Below are 20,897 nucleotides of genomic sequence, written 5' to 3' on the forward strand. Positions count from 1 at the left end.
ATAATTGCTCAGATGTAACGTTTAGCATTACGTGTCCACACATTCTGCATTGTCTTTCCCATTCTGAAGAGTGACAGACGTACCCAAGAGAAGCAGGAAACCATGGATTGGAGCGTCTTGGATACTTTGATCGCCTTAAACAAACATACACGCATGTGAAGCAAACATTTCTGTAGTTGTATTTGTTTAATCAGAGTTGTTAGAGTGTGTAATGAGGGATATTTTCCCTCCAAATAGACGTATTCAAATTAAAATGTGACTTTTCGATGTCTCTGCAATAAAAGCTGAACTTACACTAAAGCCTTTTACACATCTTTACCAAGGATCTCAACAAGAGTGGAGTTTGCATTAAAGAGCACACAACTTAAAAGGGATCCACTACAGTAGTAAAGGCTAAAATTAAATAATCTCTTTGTGAACTCGATCCCCAACAGCTCCAGTCTCCCATGTTTTTCCACATATAAATCACTAAATTAAGAAAGAAAATAAATTATTTATTTGTTCATTTTGTTTATCTAAACACATGACATAGACAAATGTTCCCTAATTTTAATTGAGTGCTTTTTTTTTTATGAATCACCTTGTAAATACGTGAGATGTGCATTTTATATTATATAAATAGATGCTGCAGCTCCATACGCACTTATTTCAAACACATCTAACCTACGTCTCATTTGTTAAGCTACAATAATGGAAATGAACCCACAGGTTCATAATTCTATCTCACAGGGAATAGAAGCAATCTTTCGTCAGGAGAATAAGTATGTGTGGCATTTTGGCTGAGCATGCCAGGTATTTGTCAGTTTTGACTAATTAGACTAAGGTGAACAGTGGCAGCCAGGGCTCAGAATATCTTCTGTCAGATGTGCAAATGAGAGCTGAATACAAAAGATTTTAGTACATTTTTGTACATGTAGAATGAGTACAGCCAGCCGGTTTGGATATTTTCACTGCTTCCTGTGCAAAGATGTCCTGAACCTAACTGCAACATAAATAATTACTGTTTTATCTTTAGCAAATATAGGCCCCACTCTAAAACACACTCCATTTTCAACTTTAATGCAAGTTCTCTCTTTGAGCGCATCGCACGCTGGAATTCAGATCTGCATAAATATTAATTGCATTTTGGCTCGAGCCTCGTTTCTTTGCTTACCACATGCACCAATTACTGTGGAAACGTAACTGTACACATGTACCACTCTTACAGAGCTGATGCAACACTAGCTGAGTTAAAACTGCAGGGATCCATCATTCTCATCTTGCGGATAGCTCTCTCCCCAAGGAATTCAGGATTTTTGAAACTGAAAGTTAAGCTCAGTGTGTCACTGGCAATCTGGTTAATTTGGGGCAATAATTACCTGGCCACTAGGGGGCAAACATTGCCGTACTACTGCTACTAAATATACCTCTTAGAACTCTTAGTGGTGTCATAAGGAGAGTGAGTATGTAATGACAGCAACACTACAAATTGGTAGACCACATATAATAAAAGTGGTGTTAACAAGACTAAGCTGCATAATATGCAGAGGTCACCAACTTCTTCCTGTCAGTTGCTGGAAACCTTTCAGACTTCATGTTGCCTTCAGATTAGTTTGAGGACAGTGTGTGGAGAAGCTTCATAAAATAGGTTTCCATGGCCGAGCAGCTGTGCCCAAGCCTTACATCATCGCCAAGTGCAGTGCAGAGCATTTGGCTGTAGCGCAGTGGAGACATCTTTTCTAGAGTGACAGATCTTTCCTCACTGTCTTGCGATCCAAAGGACTTGTCTGGGTTTGGCAGTTGGCAGGGAGCAACTTTTTTTTTTTTTTTTTTTTCTAGCTGCACTGTGTCAAGCATGAAGTTTGGAGCAGACGGGAGGAAGGTGAGGAGCTGGTTATTAGGAGTTTGGCCGTTCTCTTTTAGTTCCTGCGAAAAAGAGCTCTTAATATTTCAGTGTACCATGAAATATTTGGACAATTTTACACTCAGCTTTGCAGAAACCATTTGGGAATGTCCACTTCCTCTGTTAATATGACTTTGCACCAGTACATAAAACAAGGTCCTTAAAGATGACAATGACGACGATTGGATACTTCAAGACTTTAGGAAGAACCTGACTAGCCTGAACTTAACTCGACAGAACAATTTTGGGATGAGTTAGTATGGACCCCTGGAGTAATAATGTTCTCCTATTGTTATTCTGTGAAGTGCAAAACAAAGCCTGAATATTACTACTACATTCAGTGATTATTTCTAATTTTTGCTTAAGCCTGCAGCAAGCAGATAATATGTAAATGTTTCAGTTAATATTCTGCATTTAAGATATTTCAGTTTGAGTAGAAATAATTGTTCCATAACAATTAAATCAGAGATTTTGTTACAAACCTTTTGTGTAAAGTGTCATATTCCTCCCCAGGTTTTGCCCTGCTGTAAAAATGCCTAGATACATCATATAGTTTATATGAAGAGATGATGTAAGTTTTTACCTTTAGTTTTCCTTATTAATGCACATTCCAATTAAGACAGCACCTTGGGAATACATCAATATTTCAACTCTACATGCTCACTGAGAGTGTGTGTAAGTGAAACAGAGAGAGAGAGAAGTAAAAACAAGACTCTGTGTGTGTGTGTGCGTGTGTGTGTGTGTGTGTGTGTGTGTGTGTGTGTGTGTGTGTGGGATGATGTGCATTTGCGGCAAAAGTCAAAGTAAAGTAGAAATCAGCAGTATCAGTGGCTTTTTTTTTTCCTTCTTCCTGGTAATCCATTTTCTCCTCATACTTTTCTCCTCATTTTCCCTCATTTAGTCTATTAAACCATCCATTTCACTCACTGTCTCTCACTCATCTTCCTTTGTACTCTTTGACCCCCCCACCCACCCTTCCGTTGTCATAATGAGACAATGCCCAAAATTGCATCCGCCTCAGAAGAAGCACAATATTCTCCCGGTAATGCATATTTTACGAGTTTTTCTGCTGTCGTGTTGAGGTTCATGCTGCAACATGGCTCCATATGCGACTTGCATTGCTTCTGAACATGCGATCTGAAAAGCTGTGGTCGCGATGCTGCACATTACTCAGGATTTGGTCAAAGTTTGATGCAAAGCAGAATCGACTGAAAGGATTTTGAAATTGATTCACCCTTTTATTTATTTATTTATTTTTTATTCCATCAGTAGAACTACATTTACATCACTCCAAGTTGATATACACAAATAGGACCAAATCAAGGGATCTCTTCCATGTCTAATTTGCATAACACAATGAGACGTCAGTAAAGCCTGAACTCTTTAGATTCCCATCCTTATAGAGCTAATTAAAAAAAAAAGAGAGAGAGAGAGAAAATGCTTTTACCATGTGTAGCTTATTGCAAAAATAATCTCTCTGCTTCCTCAAAAAGGATGTTCAGGTCAGAGAGGTGATGCCTGACATCTACACCCTTCAAATTAAGCTTCTTCCTTTTTACGAGATGCCAGTCTTTAACAGCACCAAAGGTTTTCTGGATAATAACTGTCATGCTCGTCTCTTCGCAGCCTTTTAGCCTAATTGGCACGAGTGCAGATTATATTATGCCTGGTGACACCATAATGCGTGCATCTCTCCTACGTTTCCCTCCCTGGTGCGCTGGGCCTCGCCATTGATCTGCTTTGGTAAACACTGCAACCTGATCTGCAGCAGACATCGGCTCATTAACATGGTGATTTCATGATTTTTTTGGCAAAAAGCACTATAATTCCATTAGCAGCAAATTGCCATGAATGGGCCCATTTAGTGCGTTAGACCCATGCAAGACTTCCTGTTGGCGTCTGTTTCAGGTGGATTGATGGAGCGATTGTTTATTTGTCCTTTTGCATGGTCGCATCGTATCAGTTGCAGCACTCGCCGTGTGTCGTGCTCTGCAGTTCAGTTATTGTGGTCCTTTACAGCATAAACAGTGTCGCATAGCATCTTATGGACCAACCACACAACAGGCTCTGGCTGTCTGTTGCTGATGATTCAGAATGACATGTATATTGTTCTGACCTTAACTTTCCTCTTGCACGTGGTTCGAGCACGTGTCCATGCTGGTGATCCTGTTAAACTGTGTGACTCTGGGGATGTTTCAGCCCTGCGAGGATGTTACCTGCCTGTCAGAATGGTGCCGCATCCTACAGGTGAGCGTCATGCCCAGTCGGATGGGTTTGCATGAACATTCTGTTCTAAAGGCTTTTTTTTTTTTTTCCCCAACGGGAGCAGCATGTAACTTTTGCAAAAATGTGTTTGTGACTTATTTGTTAGAAGTGTCATCATGCTGTGACAGTATAATTTGAGACAGTCTGTGGAAAGATCGGGCTCCTTCACTGCCTCCCTGAGCTGCTGTTGTCTGAAGAAATGCACCGCTCCCAGTCAAAAAAGACGTTGTGGGGAGCCAGCTGTAGTGCAACAGGGAGAAAGAGAGAGGTTGTGAACGACACATGCACAGGGGTGATTGACAACCCTAAGAGCCTCCTCCTGGCCCTGATTGGCTGTTTCTGACGGAGCAGTGTATGTGCAGATAATAGAAGATCCGTAGGAAGAAAGCAGAGGAGCTTCATTTTTTTCACACATTATCTATTTCATGCTATACTGTCACAACATGTAAAAAAAAAAAAAAAAAACTATTTTTTTTTAAACTGTTCTTTTTGAAAAAATAGTCACCATGTACATTTACAGTCTTTGTTGTCAATTTTAACATCTGTATTTTGCAGAAGCACTTTATATTCCTAAAATATTTGCACATTTTATCATATTACTTTGACTGAGCCTGTAAGGACACTCAGTGGGTACCCGGAAATTCAACCACACACAGGAGTACTCGAAAGGAAAAAAAAACAAAAAACGAAAAAAAAAAAACAGGTTTAATTTTAATTTCAAATCCTGGTTGCTGCTCAGGACGAAGTAAGCAAACACAGCTCTGAGAAAAGAGGGGAGAAAGCTGGTGATGCACAGATAAAGGAGGGGTATGTTTGAAATGTTCAGCTTCACTGACCTGTAGAGCAGTGGACTGGTGGGGCAGAAGGACCAAGCATTAGACGGCAGGGAGGGGCAGGTAACCAGACTCAACAGGCTTCTGTGGGCTGCGAAAAAATCAAGGAAGATCTTCATAAAGAGGTCCGAAAAGCAACATCCTAGTGACTTAGACGATGACCAGGCTGAGGTCATACACAGGAGGGCAGAGATGACAAACCAAGCAGGAGGGGCAGGCAGTACTCTGTGGCCGTGAGGCAGAGCTTGGGTCAGGGTCCAGAAATCCAAGACAGATGGGATCCATGAAGGGCTTGGCAGATGGGGTAGACCCGTGGGCAGAAAGGGTCGTAAATACACCGAAGACTTGGAAGGAAATGCTGGATCTCTACTGGCTCGTGGCTGTCAGGAAGGAGGCCGAGGCTGAGAGGTGTTTAAGTAGGGCGGGACTCAGGTGAGACAGGCAAGCAGTCAGGCATGGCAGGTGGACTGGAATCAGAATGGACATGAAACAGAACATGAATCATGACAGAGCCGCTTTAGAGCGGGAATATGGTTTGATTTAAATCATTCTTATTGAAGTTATGGCTGTAAATTTAGGGTTCCTGTATTTTATTTAGCTCGATCTCTCCATCAACTCTGGCCAGCTTCCTTATACCTGACGAAGAAAAGCATTCCCGCAGCATGATGCCACCTCTTCCAAGTTTCTAGTTTGGATTGGTTTTATTTTGTTAGTTTGGCTCTTATTTCCGCCTGAGCTGTGAATCTGTGAAGCTTTTCTGATCCCATATTATTTCCATATTATTATCATTTATATTGGCTCTGTGAGAAGTTCAATCTAACTTTCATTGACTTCATACCAATCTGAAAACTCTTCTTGTCAGTCTATCACACGCAATCCCCAAAAATTAAATAAAATAGACTGTAGCTTGAGGTTCTAATCTGACAAAATGTGCAAACGCTCCTGTAAAGTGTAATATTTCGCAATACCAATGAAGCGTAATACGTACTACGTCTCATTGGTATTACTTATATTTCACAAATCTGACTTGGATGTAAATGAGTTAATTACCTTTTGACATTTTATTCCTGCATGCTTGTTTTAGTGAGGCGTCAACTCATGGCACATTGAGACAGACTCATTATACTGAAATACAGACATTCCTCCTGTCCTACGAGACGACTAATTAATTGAGTACCAACCATAACCAACCACGCTGAGTCAGAACAACTCCCTGCTGAAATTAAGCCAACTAATTTATTGAAGAGATCTGTGTTTGTCACAGAAACCCTGCTCTCAAAAGTCTACTGCTTATATAAAAGTATGCTTGCGCTGATGAGGAGATTCGACAAGGTCGTCTTGTTTGTGAGCGTTTTGGTCGAAGTCCGTGTTAAATCTTCTTTTCTGTGTGTATTCGTCTGTTTTTATTCGACCAGGTGTTGGACGATTGCATCTTCGCTTTCTTTGCGGTGGAGATGGTGATCAAGATGGTGGCCCTTGGAATTTTCGGCCCCAATTGTTACCTCGGCGACAAGTGGAACCAGCTCGACTTTGTTATCGTCATGGCAGGGTCGGTGTCCCGTCGACGTCGTTGCGCAATAACATTTTGCAACTCAATCAGGGTGATGCTCGTTGGAAGCCGAGATGTAAAATCTCTTTTTTAGATGAACATTTTCAAGCAGAAACGGAGAGCGATTTGACCCCCGTACCAGTCAGTTCAAAGGTCTTTGTATCCGAGCAACCATATGCACACTAATGACCGAATATCACTTTCAAATGACTATGAATTATTAAGAAGACATTTGAATGGGAGGAAATTAGGATGATGACTGGAGAATATAAATTGTCATGCTATCTCTTGGCAGGAAGCAGCTAGGCGCCTTTTCTAGGTCACAGTAACATTCTTTTTCTTTTATCCACGTTTTCCTATGTAGTCGGGTAAGAAAGCATGCAAGTACAAACGCACCGTCTTACAAATCAGCATGCATAGGGAGCATTACATTCTTCTCCTGAAGAGGAAAAGAATGTAATAAAATATATTACACATGTAGCTTCAGTGTTCAGGACCGATAGAGCAGACAAGTAGTGAGTGAACGCCGCTCCTCCAACCTTTTCTGCAGGGGAAGCCATAGCCTGCTAACTGCTTCTTCTAGATTCTCATAATTATTATGCTGACTGCAATGTACGGCAGATATAAAAAGTTGGAAACCCCTTTTTAAACTGTGAAATCTTTGTGAGACAAAGACAAATGGTTATCAAATGTTTTTATTATTTTTATTTTATTTCTTTTTACCTCTAGTGCACCGTATATTTCCTACAATTCAAGTCCAAAGCAAACAAATCTGTTTGGGTAAAACAGGGAATAACAGATATAATCTCTGAATAAGTGTGCACAGCCAGACATTAATACTTTGTTGCCCCATCCTTTGTTCCAGCTCTCAATCTTCTTGGGTGCACACACTAGTATAGAGAGATCTGAATAGCCATAAATAAAGTTCAGCGGTCCTACTGGGATTTTCTTGACATTTGCTCCTTTTCATCATGAGCTGAAGTCGTGGATTACAGCGAGGTTACAAAGGAGCCAAAGAATATCATTGTATCGGTGAGGAACAGGGTAGAGAGGAGTTTGTTTTTTTCCATAAGTGGTTGAAATCATGATCAGTTCTCAATACCAGTTTGCTTGCACTTAAAACCTTGAGATGTCTGGAAGAAGATGAAGAGGGATTTTATTTTTCCGCATTACCCCGAGTCAAATGATTCCACCAAACAAAAAAACAAAAAAAAGGATGACCAAAGCAAAATTATATTGTGTGTTTCGCTTTATGTTGTATATTCACTGCACTTTCCTTTTCAGGGTGTTGGAGTATTCTCTGGATGGCCACAACGCCAGTCTGTCAGCCATCCGTACTGTTCGGGTGCTCAGGCCACTGCGAGCGATCAACAGAGTACCAAGTAAGACCAAGAGATTTACCCAATTAAGTGTTGCCCTTTTAGCTCAATAATGACATATGTGCACAATAGGTGTGTCCAAATTCAATTGTATCACTTTATCTCTTCCACTGTAAACATATGTACAGTTGAAGAAGGTGTTATTGAATATTTGGACCTTAATAATTTGACTCTCAATAAGTGGGCAAAAACTTCCAAGTTCTTTTTTTTTTTTTTTTTTGAAAATCACAAGTGGCACAGATGCCAGCAACCCTAAAAATGAATGTGATTTCTAGTTTACACATAGAGGTTGATCTGAGTTTCTGAAGACTTTTTAATTGTAATCTGTGGCTTTCTGTCAAACTGGGGTATAAGTACGACACGACACAGAGGCCCATTTCTTTTAGCCACTGGCACTGAGCTGATTGAGAAGCCATATTTATCTTGCAGCAACGGACTGTGAGCAGGATTGTCAGGGAGATAAAACAATTCTCCACGGCTCACTTGCAGAGTGAGCCAGTGCCACAATAAAATGGCATTCTTAAGCATTTTTTATTTTATTTTATTTTATTTTATTTTTTACCAGAGGTGCCATTGTGGCTGAATAGTGCTGCGAGCACTTATCTAAAGAGATTGAGACTAAATGTATTGTTTTATAGTGTTTGTTTAAAAGGCAAAGACATTCATAGCAGAATAACACCCTGAGAGAAAGATGTGAGTAAAACTGAAACGGTAAGCCAAGTCGGAAGGAACAAAGACAAAATGAGAACTGAATGATACAGTCGAGGGAGATGGAAAAATGTGTACGTGTCCGCGTGTGTGTGTGTGTGTGGAGTGGGTGTTATGACAACAAAACAAGAAGATGAATCAGAAAATAAAACGAAGGAAACACTGAGTGATGAAGACACAAATGAAGACAGACAGACTTTTGCAAAGCCTTTAAGATCAGTGCAGTTCTTTCTTTGAGCATTTGTTTTTCATACATAAGTTTGTTACTGTTGTCACTCCAATATCTCCCCAATAAAGTGTTATTATTACATTTTGGTGAATTTCTTCACCAAGTGTAGAGGAATTCAGTTTTTACACTGACCACCCATTCTTCCACATAATATGTTGTGCCTCGCCTAAACTTTAAAAACACCTTTTTTTTTTCTTTTCTTTTTTTTTTTTTACTTCGGTTACAGCTCAATACATCTACCCCTGCTGCAGCAGTCTCCTTTTCCCTGGAATTTAATTCAAGTTACCGCTACGCTGTATGTCAGATGCATTTCTGTTGGCCTACAATTCTGTAGTTTGTTTGCCCTGAGCAGTGCAGGACTGTATTTTTGGTTTGCTTGTTCACACCACTTTGTGGTAAGTTGATGTATGGCCCCGAAGAGTTTGGTGTTTGCTTTCAGCTCAGTGGAAGTCGCACATTATTTGTCACGTTCCTAAAAGCTCCTGACAGAAGGGGCCATGAATCTATAGCTAAAGAGATTTTCTAGACAATAGTGTCATAACAACTTACAGCATTACTAAGCTGCATGCATTAGCATGTGGCCAAGCTTCGGCCTGGAAGTAAGTAAGGACATATTGTACAATATTTCAGGACAATCGATGTGATCAACAAAAACAACAGAGCTGCATGTGCTGAAAAGCTTCTTTTAATGGCTTTATGAAAATATACATTAATGACTTGATTGATTCTTAGTCAGCCACCATTCTTAGCAACAGTACTGAAAAATAATGACCACAGTCAACATTATCTATCCAAATGGCTTCCATGTGGCAAAAGCCTTTAACAATCTCACGATTTTTAAAATAATAATCTCCTAATGGTTGTGAATCACAGCCTTTTCACCTTCTTGTAACCACTAGCTGTGCTTAATTATACATACACAGATTTGGTTTCAGATGTTATTTTAAAATCTCTGAGCTTCCCTGTAACAGAAGGCAAAACTAAACGACAAACGCTTCAGCGAGTTTCTCAAAGCAGCATGAAATTAAACTGAAATGAAATAAAGAGGTGGGATATCCATTTGGGATGACAGTGGCAGGTGTTAGTTACAATGGTCTTAAAAACAAGGTCAGAGGAAGCAAATGGACGTACATCAAGCCTGAAACTCACAGGCACACACGTTCACAGACACCTGGAGGTCATCTGAAATCATTTTACGTCACTGCGTATTATTTTTTCACCTAGCATATAATCGCGTTCCCGGGCAGCAGTACTCATACAAAGACTAATGCCCCTCTCTCCTACTGTTTCCCCCATTATTCTCTATCTCTGTTTGTCTTGCCGTCTTCTTGTCAGTGAGTTGTTACGCAGATGTTAACTGTGTTTTTGTTCCGTAGCTTAGATACTGTGAGCAACCGTCTGTTTATTTCACATTATCAGGGCTGCTGCTTGCAGGGGGCTTTGCAAATTATCTGCCAACTGTAGATAATTTGCAGTTGTGTTTGTACACTGTGTGTGTACGCGTGCGCTCATTCTCGCACACTGATTGCTTGAATAAGTCATCAGAATCCTTGAGTGTTGTGTGCAACACCTAGATTTCTCCTGCCGGATCTAATAGCGAGTTATTTGGGCGCCCATCTTGTTTTGACTGCAGGACCGAGTTTAAAATAAGCAGTGCACTTTTGCTGCTTCCTGCAGTGTGACTTGGCTTTTTCCAAGAGAAGCAAAATGAGAAACTCCAAGACTAATGAGATCACAAGCTGAGAGCACAGATAACAATGTCATAAAGGAAGAGCATTTAAAAACTTGTGGCCCATAACTAGAGTCCATAAACGTGATGGAAAAGGGTAATTTGTGTCAACTCGGACTCTTCAGTGTTTCCCCACTTTTGGTCTTGATTCAAAATTTTATTAGATGCAGTGATAGGTTTTAATTTGTAACTCTAATGCCATTTATGGGCACAAAACAGTAAAGCTACATTTCTTTGATTCCCCACTGGTTTTCTAATAGTCATTCTTTTATGACTGCTTGGCTTGTAGTTCAGCTCGAAAGTAGATTAGCGTCAATCTGTACTAATTAATAACATGCTTAAAATGTAAAATGAAAATTTAAAAAAAGAACATATTTTCTTGATTCATTTGCAAGCACTGGACATTGTTGTTTTTTTGTTTGTTTGTTTTTTTTAATTTTTTTTATTAAAATGTTCTTGTTCTCATCTTGTCAGCTGACATATCTGCCCTTTTCCCACTGTAAAAATGTCCTTCATTGCGAGGCGGGGAATGGTACGTCTATTCATACCAAAGTAGCATGTTTTAGTTCTGTCAATGCAGTCAGAGGAAGAATATGCTAATCAAAAAGCCCACCTCTCTTTTTCACAAAATGACATATCCATGTCATTTTGCTGATTTTTTAAATTTTTTTCTTGTTAAACACCAAAACAGAGAATTAACAGATGAAGAGGGGATATTATTGCAAAAAATATATATAAATAAATAAATGCTTTCTAAATGCAACACTTTAGAGCTTAAAGCCACAAATGTTAACATCTCTATGGAACATCTGAAACTTAGCATTGCAGATTCGAAATCCAAATCCTCGTAAATAAGAAACAAATGAGATGACTGCAAAATGTTCAGAATAGTTTCCAGACTATATATATACATATATATAAAATTAAAACTTCTTAATCTACTGCACTTGTAAAACATAATTATAGCTTCTAGTCGGGTCTTTTAGTCAACCTTGCATCAACCATGCATCGATGTGTGTCGCAGTAACACAAAGCCCCACAGGGTGCACTTTTCTCTCCCAGAGTCATGACCAGAGCAAATGACCAGAGCGTATTTGCCGTTTGCACAACTGCTTCTGACACAGGAAAACGCTCACAACTCCAGTCAGCTGCAGCAGGAGCAGCCAGGAAGGCAGGCAGGCGTCGCTGGACTCGGTGAGGTGACGTCTCACCAAAACAGAGCCTTCCTGAACTGCTCAGTGTGCAAACTTAGATGTTGAGTTACATAAATAAATAAATAAATAAATAAAGGTCAGTGTTACCCAGTTTTTCTTGCCCGGCTCCTGTTATGCAGATGAGCAGCTTATAGCTAATTCTAAGCCATTGTAAATGGATTGTTGAAAAATCGCCAATAATTTTGTCGTTGGCTTTGAAAAATGCTTCCAATGTGCACTGATAAGATTTCTTTATATTTGGGGAAGATCACAGATTGTGGAATATGAGAGGAAGAGAAAAATGGTGTGCAGTAATACCACATGGGGAGTAAGACCAAGGTTTTTGTGTTGCCTTGGGATCAGAGTGGCATTATTATAGGACATCACTGTGAGGCCGAGTCCTCAGATTACATTAAAGACCTGCAGCATGATTAAATCTTTTTGTAATATAGACTAAAACCCCCCCAGTCAGTGACAAGCTTACTCATTTTAGCTGATTGTATGTCCTAATATCTTCCCAGTTTAAACAAAGTTATGTTAAGTTTTTTCTCTTCTGATTGCAATCTTCGTGTCATAACCCCGTCGTTATTTATTAGAATTGTTTTTGAAGCTCTGGGACTGCTCTGCTCCTTTATAGTGACCGGATAAGCTTGGAGAAAATTAAAATTATAGTGTTGTGTTACTATGTAGAAAGTACTGTGTGTCCTAGACTAAATCTTGGCATCGGGTGTGTGTGCGTAAAGAAACAGACACTGATGAGTCATTTCCTCTGGGGCAGTCGGTGTGGTTTTTGGAGCGTCCTTCCAGACTTGGAAGCAGAATCTGTTTCGATCGTTGAAATGTACTGATTGACTAGTTTATCCTTGGAAAATGGAAAATAATTCACCGTTGTTCTTTTCAGCGTTTTCAGCCACAATCTACCCTGCAGTTACATGCAGATGTGTGGAAGCAGATTTGAATTTAAGTAAACTTAAGGGAAGTAAACGTTGTAATTAAACTAATTGAAATGTTTGCTATGCTTATGTCACGTCACTTATGCAAAATTCATTACATTTTGTGGAAAATGTCCACGTTTCTAAAAGATTAAATTATATTTAGCTTCTGATGCCAATTAAAGTGATGAATATGTCAGTTATTGAAAAGAGCCAAAACATTATCTGTTGTTGTCAAGAGTTAGAGAAGTCTTATTTTGAAGAGAGGTTGGGCAGCCAGGATGACGACTTAACAGAGCATTGACTATTTAAACAAAATATTCATTATCTCAGACCAAACTAAACATTTGCTACCAGTTTCATTTTTTTTTTTTTTTTTGTTTTGGTTTGGGTTTTTTTTGCCAAGATTTGGTCAAAATATCCCGGTATTAAAACAGTCAGCTTCAAGTTCTTCAGCTAAACGTCACTCAAACAAATGATTCCTCAGATGAGACGACACACACTGTGAGTTTGATGAGACCAAGACCAGCTAAATGTTAACAAAATGTTAGCAGTCTTACTGCAGAACTCTTCACAAAGTCACTTGGTTGGACATGATGGACACTCGTTGCGTGTAGCTAATGCTAGCGACACAGAAGCTGTTGCTTCCCATAGGATGAAATAATATTCATGGTTTTTATTACCTATCAAAAGTGTTTGAAGGTGTTGAGTATCCAAAGGACTAGGAAAGACTTGCAGTTTCTGCATTTAAATATGTGCATGTGAGATATTAATTTCTCGTTGCGTCCACGCTGTTTGTGTCCCACTGTGTAGGTATGAGGATCCTGGTGACGCTGCTTCTGGACACCTTACCCATGCTGGGGAATGTGCTCCTTCTCTGCTTCTTTGTCTTTTTTATCTTCGGCATTGTGGGAGTCCAGCTGTGGGCCGGACTGCTACGTAACCGCTGCTTCCTGGAAAAAAACATAACAGACATAATAAAGTAAGCAATTTCTTCTTTTTTTTTAACCTTTAGTAAATACCTTCTTTTTCTCCCCTTCAGACTTTTAGACCAGCTGTAACGCGAATGCTTGCAGGGAAAAGTTCCATGTTTTTTTCTTTTTTTTCTTTTTTTCCCAGAGAGCATTTTGGTTTTTCTTGCCTTCGGACATAAGGTTGCCTGTTGATATCGTATGCTCTGTTTTTTAATTTTTTTATTTTTTATTTCTTTGTTGTTTTTTTCATAACATTGGTATGAAAAAAATAACTCCTTACAGTCCATGTGAAAGAGCATTTCAGATGAGATTCCTCATAACGATCCTTTTTAAGTTAGTGCTGCTTCTTCAACTTTTTCTACATTTTGTCACATTAACAAAATACAAACTTGAGTGTATTTTTTTGGTTGATATACTAAAACAAAGTACTCCATAATTCTGAAAGATGAGCAATAAATAAATTAGTTTCAAATATTTTTTTACAAATAAAATGCTGGGAAATGTATACTTCACTTTTAAGGTCGTGGACAAGGTTGTGGAAATACTTAAAACAGGGTTATAAATCAGTATAAATTCAGTTGTAATACAAAGGAAATACTTTTTAGATATTGGGGTAAAATTACTGTAGAAATAAAAAACACATTTTCTTTCCATTTAACAGTTATTTCCTACTTTGTGTTGGTTTAGCACCTAAAATCCCCCCAAATTACATTGAAGTTTGTAACCTGACAAAAATTGTAAGGAATTGTTTTCGAGCACCTGAAATTATTATAAACATGCATGAGAATAAGTAAGACTAGTTATAAAATAATAATAATAATATTTTAATTCTAACTGTTGTGATATTTAACACTGAACATGCTGGAAGAACAGAGAGACGCCCATTTCCTCTCTGCGATCTTATCTTGGATGTGGCATCATTAGACGCAGCAGCCACGTTTTCCCCTCCTCAGTCCAGGGCCGCATGTAGACAAACAGGAATGCACGCATTAGGCAGATAGAGAAGCTCAGCCGCTCATTTAGCCATGGGGAGTAAAACTGAATCTAAGAGCAAAAAGTAAAAAAGAAAAAAAAAAAAAAAAAGCCTTTGTGTCAACAAACTCTGGAAGCAGACAATGTCACTTTGGGATAGTTTGACTAATTTTGCTCTTGATGTAATTGTACAAATTGTTCCAGAGTAAATGTGGCTTGTTCACTGTGTGAGGGAACAAAACACATCAGCTTGGTTCTCAGAAGACTAAGCACACAAACCTATTTCTGCCAAATTTTGAAATCACCTGCACATACTCTTTTCTTAGAATTTTTGAGACTTTTGTTTTTTGTATAACAAGGATTTTGTTTTTAATCCCTGTTGTAAGACGGAACATAAGAGCAGTAAGAATTTCATTAAAAGGAAGGCGAAAATCCACTGAATCGTTAAAATTAAGCAACGAGACGGATGTCAGCAGAGCTTTTTGCGCATCTCTAATTGAAAGTAGCTCAATGCGGTGGAACCGAGTCACTCACTTCGTACCTGCTAATTCGCTCCGATCTCCAAATAACTTCTCCAACAACAAGTGCTATTAAATAGGGGAGTGGGTGGAATGAAGAGTGGGACGCTTCATTGCTTATTGAAGCAAATAAACTGTATGGGCATCTTGAGCACGTTAAAAAGACATTATGTTCATTTAATAAGCAATAAAGCAGATGTCTGCTCCTCACTCCTGATTCAGAGAGTGTCTCATGCGAATGCAGGGAGACGGAGAGAAGAGACGGACGGTGTGCAACGTTAAAGTTTGACTCTAGTATTAGCTCAAGACATCTTCAAAATCTCAGGTTGATACAGTAAATTTCCTCACTTTACCTTTATTAACTCGAAACTACGTTGAAATCACTTTCGGCAAAATTGTCCTCTATGTCAGACAAACATCATCACTTTGTTGAAACTGCAAAAAGAAAACAGCAGAGCTACGGATGGACATACTGATTGCTGCATGTCAAACAAATTTAACGACAGCGATACAGTATGATGAAATTAGATGTAAGACAAGAAGCAATCTTTTTTTTTTGTGGTCTGTAATCATCTCAAAATCGCAAGAAAAATGGCTTTTTTTCCTCCCTTTTAGATTTCATGCTATCTGGAAACAAACAAAAAGGGGGATTTCTCCTGATCATGAGGTGAAGCTAGTTTGAATTTCTCAAGATAACAGGAGCTAAACAAAATTCATACCATAATGAATATCTGCAAGCACTAAGCTTATTTCATCCATTGACCATATCAATGTTTTTCCGTTTTGGGTTTTTCATAATAAAACTTTTAGCAACAAACTAAGAGCCAATCTGGAATTAGTTGATGATTTAATGTAATTTTCTACAGCTATTGTATAGATTTCATACAGGTTAACTTAACCTGGAACACAAATAATGGAAGTCAATCAAATATTGCACATTTATGTAGTCGTAAGGTTTGTACAGGGGACGTGAGCATTTTTGGGGGGATTTATCAAAATCTCCAAAAACAAATGAACATATAGTTAAATACACGGATACAAAATCATTTTTTATACAGGGCTTGGATTTGTAGAAATTTACCAATCCAATAACAGGCTGTTTTTTTTTCCCCTGTTCATGTTATGTTTAACTGATCTGAGTCAATAGCGCGTTGAAATGTCCTGTTCAGTTATTGATTTTAGTGCAGGGTTGGTTTGCTCCTTCTTTTCTCATCGTGACAACCCAAACTGCTGGAGGCCGGGTTCACTTTGAGACGAGAGGCCTGTGAAGTTTCCTTGCAAAGCCTTTTTTCTTCAGTTGCATTTTCTGCTCATCCACTGGAACAGCCTCTTCAGTTTCATTTTGCCTTTAAATAGGACATTTCTTGTGATCACTATGTGAGTCACCTAAAATAACTATTGTTGAAGTTTATTTTTTTTTAATCGTCAGTTAACTTTCCAAAGTTTTCAGTGCTGTTCAGATGAAATTGTTTGAACTATACAGCGTCGCATTTAGCTAGCTTGCGTCATAATATTTATGTCTTCATGCTTAATATTGCTGTCTGTCTTCTACAACATTTTTTAAGACAGGTTAATGTCAAATCTACACTCTGGAACTCTAGACTGTTTTAAAACAAGATTTTTAATAAAGCTAAAGTTGAGCCATATTTTTAGATGTACTTAAGCCTCAACCCTTATGTCTGATACCTTGGATAGCAGACATCTACTGAAACTGACGACAGCAAAAAAAGAAAAACAGCATGTCATTATGATATTACCAATAAATTCAGTTTTTTTTGTCAAAATCTTTTATCTGCGTTTTAAAGTTTTATAATCACTTTTTTTGTTTTGTTTGGTTTTGTTTTGTTTTGTTTTGTTTTGTTTTGTCTGTGCCAAACCAGACTTTACAACCAGTCCATGCATCCTTACTACATGTCTGAGGAAGGTGAAGACAGCCCGTTCATCTGCTCGGCTCCCCGAGAGAACGGGATGCTGCGCTGCCATGACGTGCCGCCCTTCACCCAGGGAGGAGAGGATTGCTCGCTTCCTCCTCCCCACCAAAGCTCTGCTCTGATTGGTTCGCTACCTGGAGTGGGCGGGTCAAGCAATAGCAGCTGTGTTAACTGGAACCAGTATTACAACGTCTGCCGACCCGGGGACCTCAACCCCCACAAGGGAGCAGTTAACTTTGACAACATCGGCTACGCTTGGATAGCCATATTCCAGGTGAGATGAAGCACTAACTTAGTTTTCATAAACGTATTGCTGCTCCAGATATCCTGCCGGATTGTGGATGGAAAATGTATATTTTCCCCTCTCAGGCTTACACTCTCTGTACTGCCGAGATTCGTATTTCATCCGTTCTTGTGAATTCACCCGAGTCACAGTGATGGATGTGGCTTTGCTTCTAATGTGCTTTGACTTGCAGTTTACTTTCTCAAAGAGTGTTATCTTCAAATGACTCCAAACACAAGTTCTCAACGCTCCCATGCCCAGACCTATTCATCCATCTCAAAACTTCCCTCTGTGTTTTCAGCTCATGAAGCCATTTAAAAAAAAAAAAATTTCTATGTGGCATGCTTTAGCAAACACAATATTTGAGTCTTAGGTGAGATTATTTTATTTTGCTAAGCATTTGATTGTGTCTACTTCTGAATTCACCTGTTTGCTTGCACTGTTTATATGGTTGCAATTCTTTTCTCTCTTTTTTTCAAAGCATTAAAGGCATTCCATGTGAAATTTGGTGCAGGATGAGAAAAAAGGCAAAGACAGAGAAACTTTCTATAGTATATATCAGCTAAATCAGTATTTAAGCTAATTGTAAATGAAAATGATAAGAAAGACAGGTCACAAAAATTGCAGAAGGTAAGGTAATTTTATTTATAAAGCACATGTTCAGCAACAAGGCAATTCAAAGTATTGAGGACTTTAAATATTCTAACTTGAACAGAACACAGTACAGCAGTGAAAGAAAAAACTGAATAATGCAAAAAGTGATTTAAATGAAATTATAAACCACAAATGGAGTGAACTAGTCATGAAGATGTAGGGATACAATATGAGTGGATACCAGGGAGGATAAAATACATTTTGTGAAAAAAAAAAAGGTGAAACAGAAACTGAGCCACACAAGATAAAAAAATAACCTTTGTCATTGTAGACATTATTGAAACAAAATCTGTTTTTACTTGTACACCTAACTGACTGGAGTGGTTTCCGAGTCATGTTGTGACTTCTTTCTCCTCCCTTCTCATCATCATCATCATTACGTTCACACTCCTCTTACTATGAAGAGTAAAAAGGAGCATAACAATAAATGTGTATTTCATCAACAGCCTGAAAACCTGTAGCTCCCCTCAGTCTCCTAGCAACTACGCTACGCACAACATGGAGCTGTTTGCGCTTCACAGTAACGACAAGCAGCCCCTTTGAGTTGCAGACTCTGTCATATTAGGGAATGAATTGAGTTCTCTGTGTCTCACATAATATCTCTACAAGTTCCTGGATGAGATCATCCATGTTTTGACTGAAAAAATGTCTTTTATTATACTGATGATTATTTAGCTTGTTACATAAATTCTTTCAATGGCCTGTTGTGTAGATCTGCAGCCTGCCTTGTATTAACGTCCTTTGTCTTGCTTTTCCACACTCAGTCACTTAAATTGCGATGTACAACTCATCTTTTGATCTTAACACCAAAGAGAATTATTGGACTTTGTTGAATTCGAAGCTACACAGTAACAGAGCAGGTGAAGGCCTTGTGGTTGCAGTAAGCCATCCTGTCTTGCCTTTTCTATATGTCTGAGATTCAGCGTATATTCTGAACTTATCTGAGGTATTTCACGCTTTCCCAAAAGTCACTTCAAAGACTAAAACACTGCCTGCGTCCGTGGGAACTCATAGCCGTTTTCATGAGAGTAAATGACTCCTTTTGGATAACACTCGTAAAATATAACATGAAATGTTTCAAAATATCAAGATTCCCTGTAACCAAGTGAACAATGTCGGTAAACCCAGACTGAAAATCTGTAAAGGGGATATTTTAAAGTAAAAGGATAGTAGCATGAAAACTGATTAACTGATAACAACGTTTCAGTTCTTTGAATTATAGTTTGGAGTCACTTTTATTAATAGCGCAAGAAAAAGACAGAACTGAGAGTCAAATTAAAGAAAACTACTGGAAAATGAAATTGATGAATGATGAGAGCCTAGCCAAGGTAGATAAAGAAAAACTAGATGAGCAGGAGTGTTTTAGACATAATCACTGTGTGGGCTGACTGATGAATTACTGTTAATAACTCAACTGTTGGTTGAGTTATTAAGCAGAGAAACCGTCTGAAGTTTTCCTGGATGGCATAAAATATAAATTGTTCAAGCCATGCCATATAAATTCACAAGTTCACTGTTGACAAAAGCTAGTTCACAGAGGCCAAAGCTAAAGCAATTCATGTAGAGTTTCCCCCCAAAACATTTAGTACCAAATCCAGTTCAAAATGTTTTGGTTTTTTTTGTACATTTCTCTTTTTTTATGAAAGAAAGATTAAAACAGCTATAACTCATGACATCCGTCGCCAATTTCTACGCTCATCTCTATGCTTTATTTCAACCGGACCGTCGCTCTGACTGCATGTTCAGGGTCGCTGTCCTGCATTAGGATTCACCTCTGCCTCGCTCTAAAACCTTCTGCAGCTTCTAACAGGGTTTCCTCCAACACTCCGGCGCAATCGGCTCCATCCAGCTGCCCGTCAAGTCAACCATCTGTCCGGTCTCTGTTAAAGAAACACATTCCCACAGCACCGACGTTTTTCTCCCCCACTGTGTCTTTCAGGGTGATTTGTGCTTTTGTTTTTTCCAGCCACATTTCAGTGTTTGCATCGAAGCAAAACGGTTTTCGCAGCCCTTCCAGGGTTACCGCTGGCCTCTTGGCTGCTTTTTTGAGTACTAGTCTCCTTGGTTGGCTGTTAGTTTAGGCACTTAATGCTTCGGATGTTGGAAAATGACTCAGAAAAACCTCTTAATGACTCAACAGCTGTCAAATAAAAACGTATTTGTTTAATTTGTAAAGGTACTATACTATAAGCACTGCTGTTTACAGGTCAAATTTTCCAGCTCAGTGACTTGTCTGGATGTTTTTTTTTTGAATCCCAGCAATGTTTAATACTCAGCAATATACAGAATGTCCACATTTATTTCTATGTGTTTCTGTAAGAAAAAACAAACTATTAAATTCTAAGTTGCAGGTGTGTATTACTAAAATATTTGCATTTTTTTCTTCTATTTAAAAAAAGAAATGTTTGCTGCCTCTACTGTTGTTTGCATAAAACTGGCGTTTTCTAGATCTCCTACGGTACTGGTGCAAAATCTCTTATTCATGCACATCTTTCCAAATACCTGCTTTTTGACATGTGTTTTTGTGTTACACTTGTACGCTGCGCTCATGCCATTGTTGTGCACGTTCTTGCCGTGCTCGGTGTAAGGTTTCATCCCGGCCTATGGTGCTGATGTGGAGGTGCGAGCGTGTTTTCAGCTCAGCGGAGCTGACTCACTGTTTTCAAGTATCAACATCTCAGCTCCTCATTAGCATACAAGCTTCCAGTCTCCTGGCACAAAACACGCACACACTTGAAAGAGTTTGGGGGGACTTTTGAGCTTGTTTAGGTTTTGTGTTTGTAGGGAATGTTTTTTTTTTTTTTTTTTTTTCCCCTGTTTTGTGGGTTTTTATTTTTCTCTTAAAATTTTTTTCTCTTTTTTTTTT

General features: G+C 38.8%; 1 protein-coding gene across 4 annotated transcripts in view; it reads left to right on the top strand.

Moving 5' to 3' along the window:
• The window catches only part of cacna1ha (calcium channel, voltage-dependent, T type, alpha 1H subunit a), a 154,409-nt gene that overhangs the window by 64,536 nt on the left and 68,976 nt on the right, over positions 1-20,897 (top strand). For 3 of the 4 annotated variants that reach the window (XM_015039761.1, XM_015039758.1, XM_015039760.1), the window contains exons 3-7: positions 4,018-4,129; positions 6,396-6,529; positions 7,814-7,911; positions 13,513-13,681; positions 17,044-17,368. In XM_015039761.1, coding sequence (XP_014895247.1) covers positions 4,018-4,129; positions 6,396-6,529; positions 7,814-7,911; positions 13,513-13,681; positions 17,044-17,368 — 838 coding nt within the window. Of the gene's footprint in view, positions 1-4,017; positions 4,130-6,395; positions 6,530-7,813; positions 7,912-13,512; positions 13,682-17,041; positions 17,369-20,897 lie in introns of all 4 variants that reach the window. The other variant, XM_015039759.1, reaches the window with a different exon arrangement.

The sequence above is a fragment of the Poecilia latipinna genome, unplaced genomic scaffold (genome assembly GCF_001443285.1).
Source record: "Poecilia latipinna isolate Pla-1442-1.1 unplaced genomic scaffold, P_latipinna-1.0 Scaffold482, whole genome shotgun sequence".
NCBI lineage: Eukaryota > Metazoa > Chordata > Actinopteri > Cyprinodontiformes > Poeciliidae > Poecilia > Poecilia latipinna.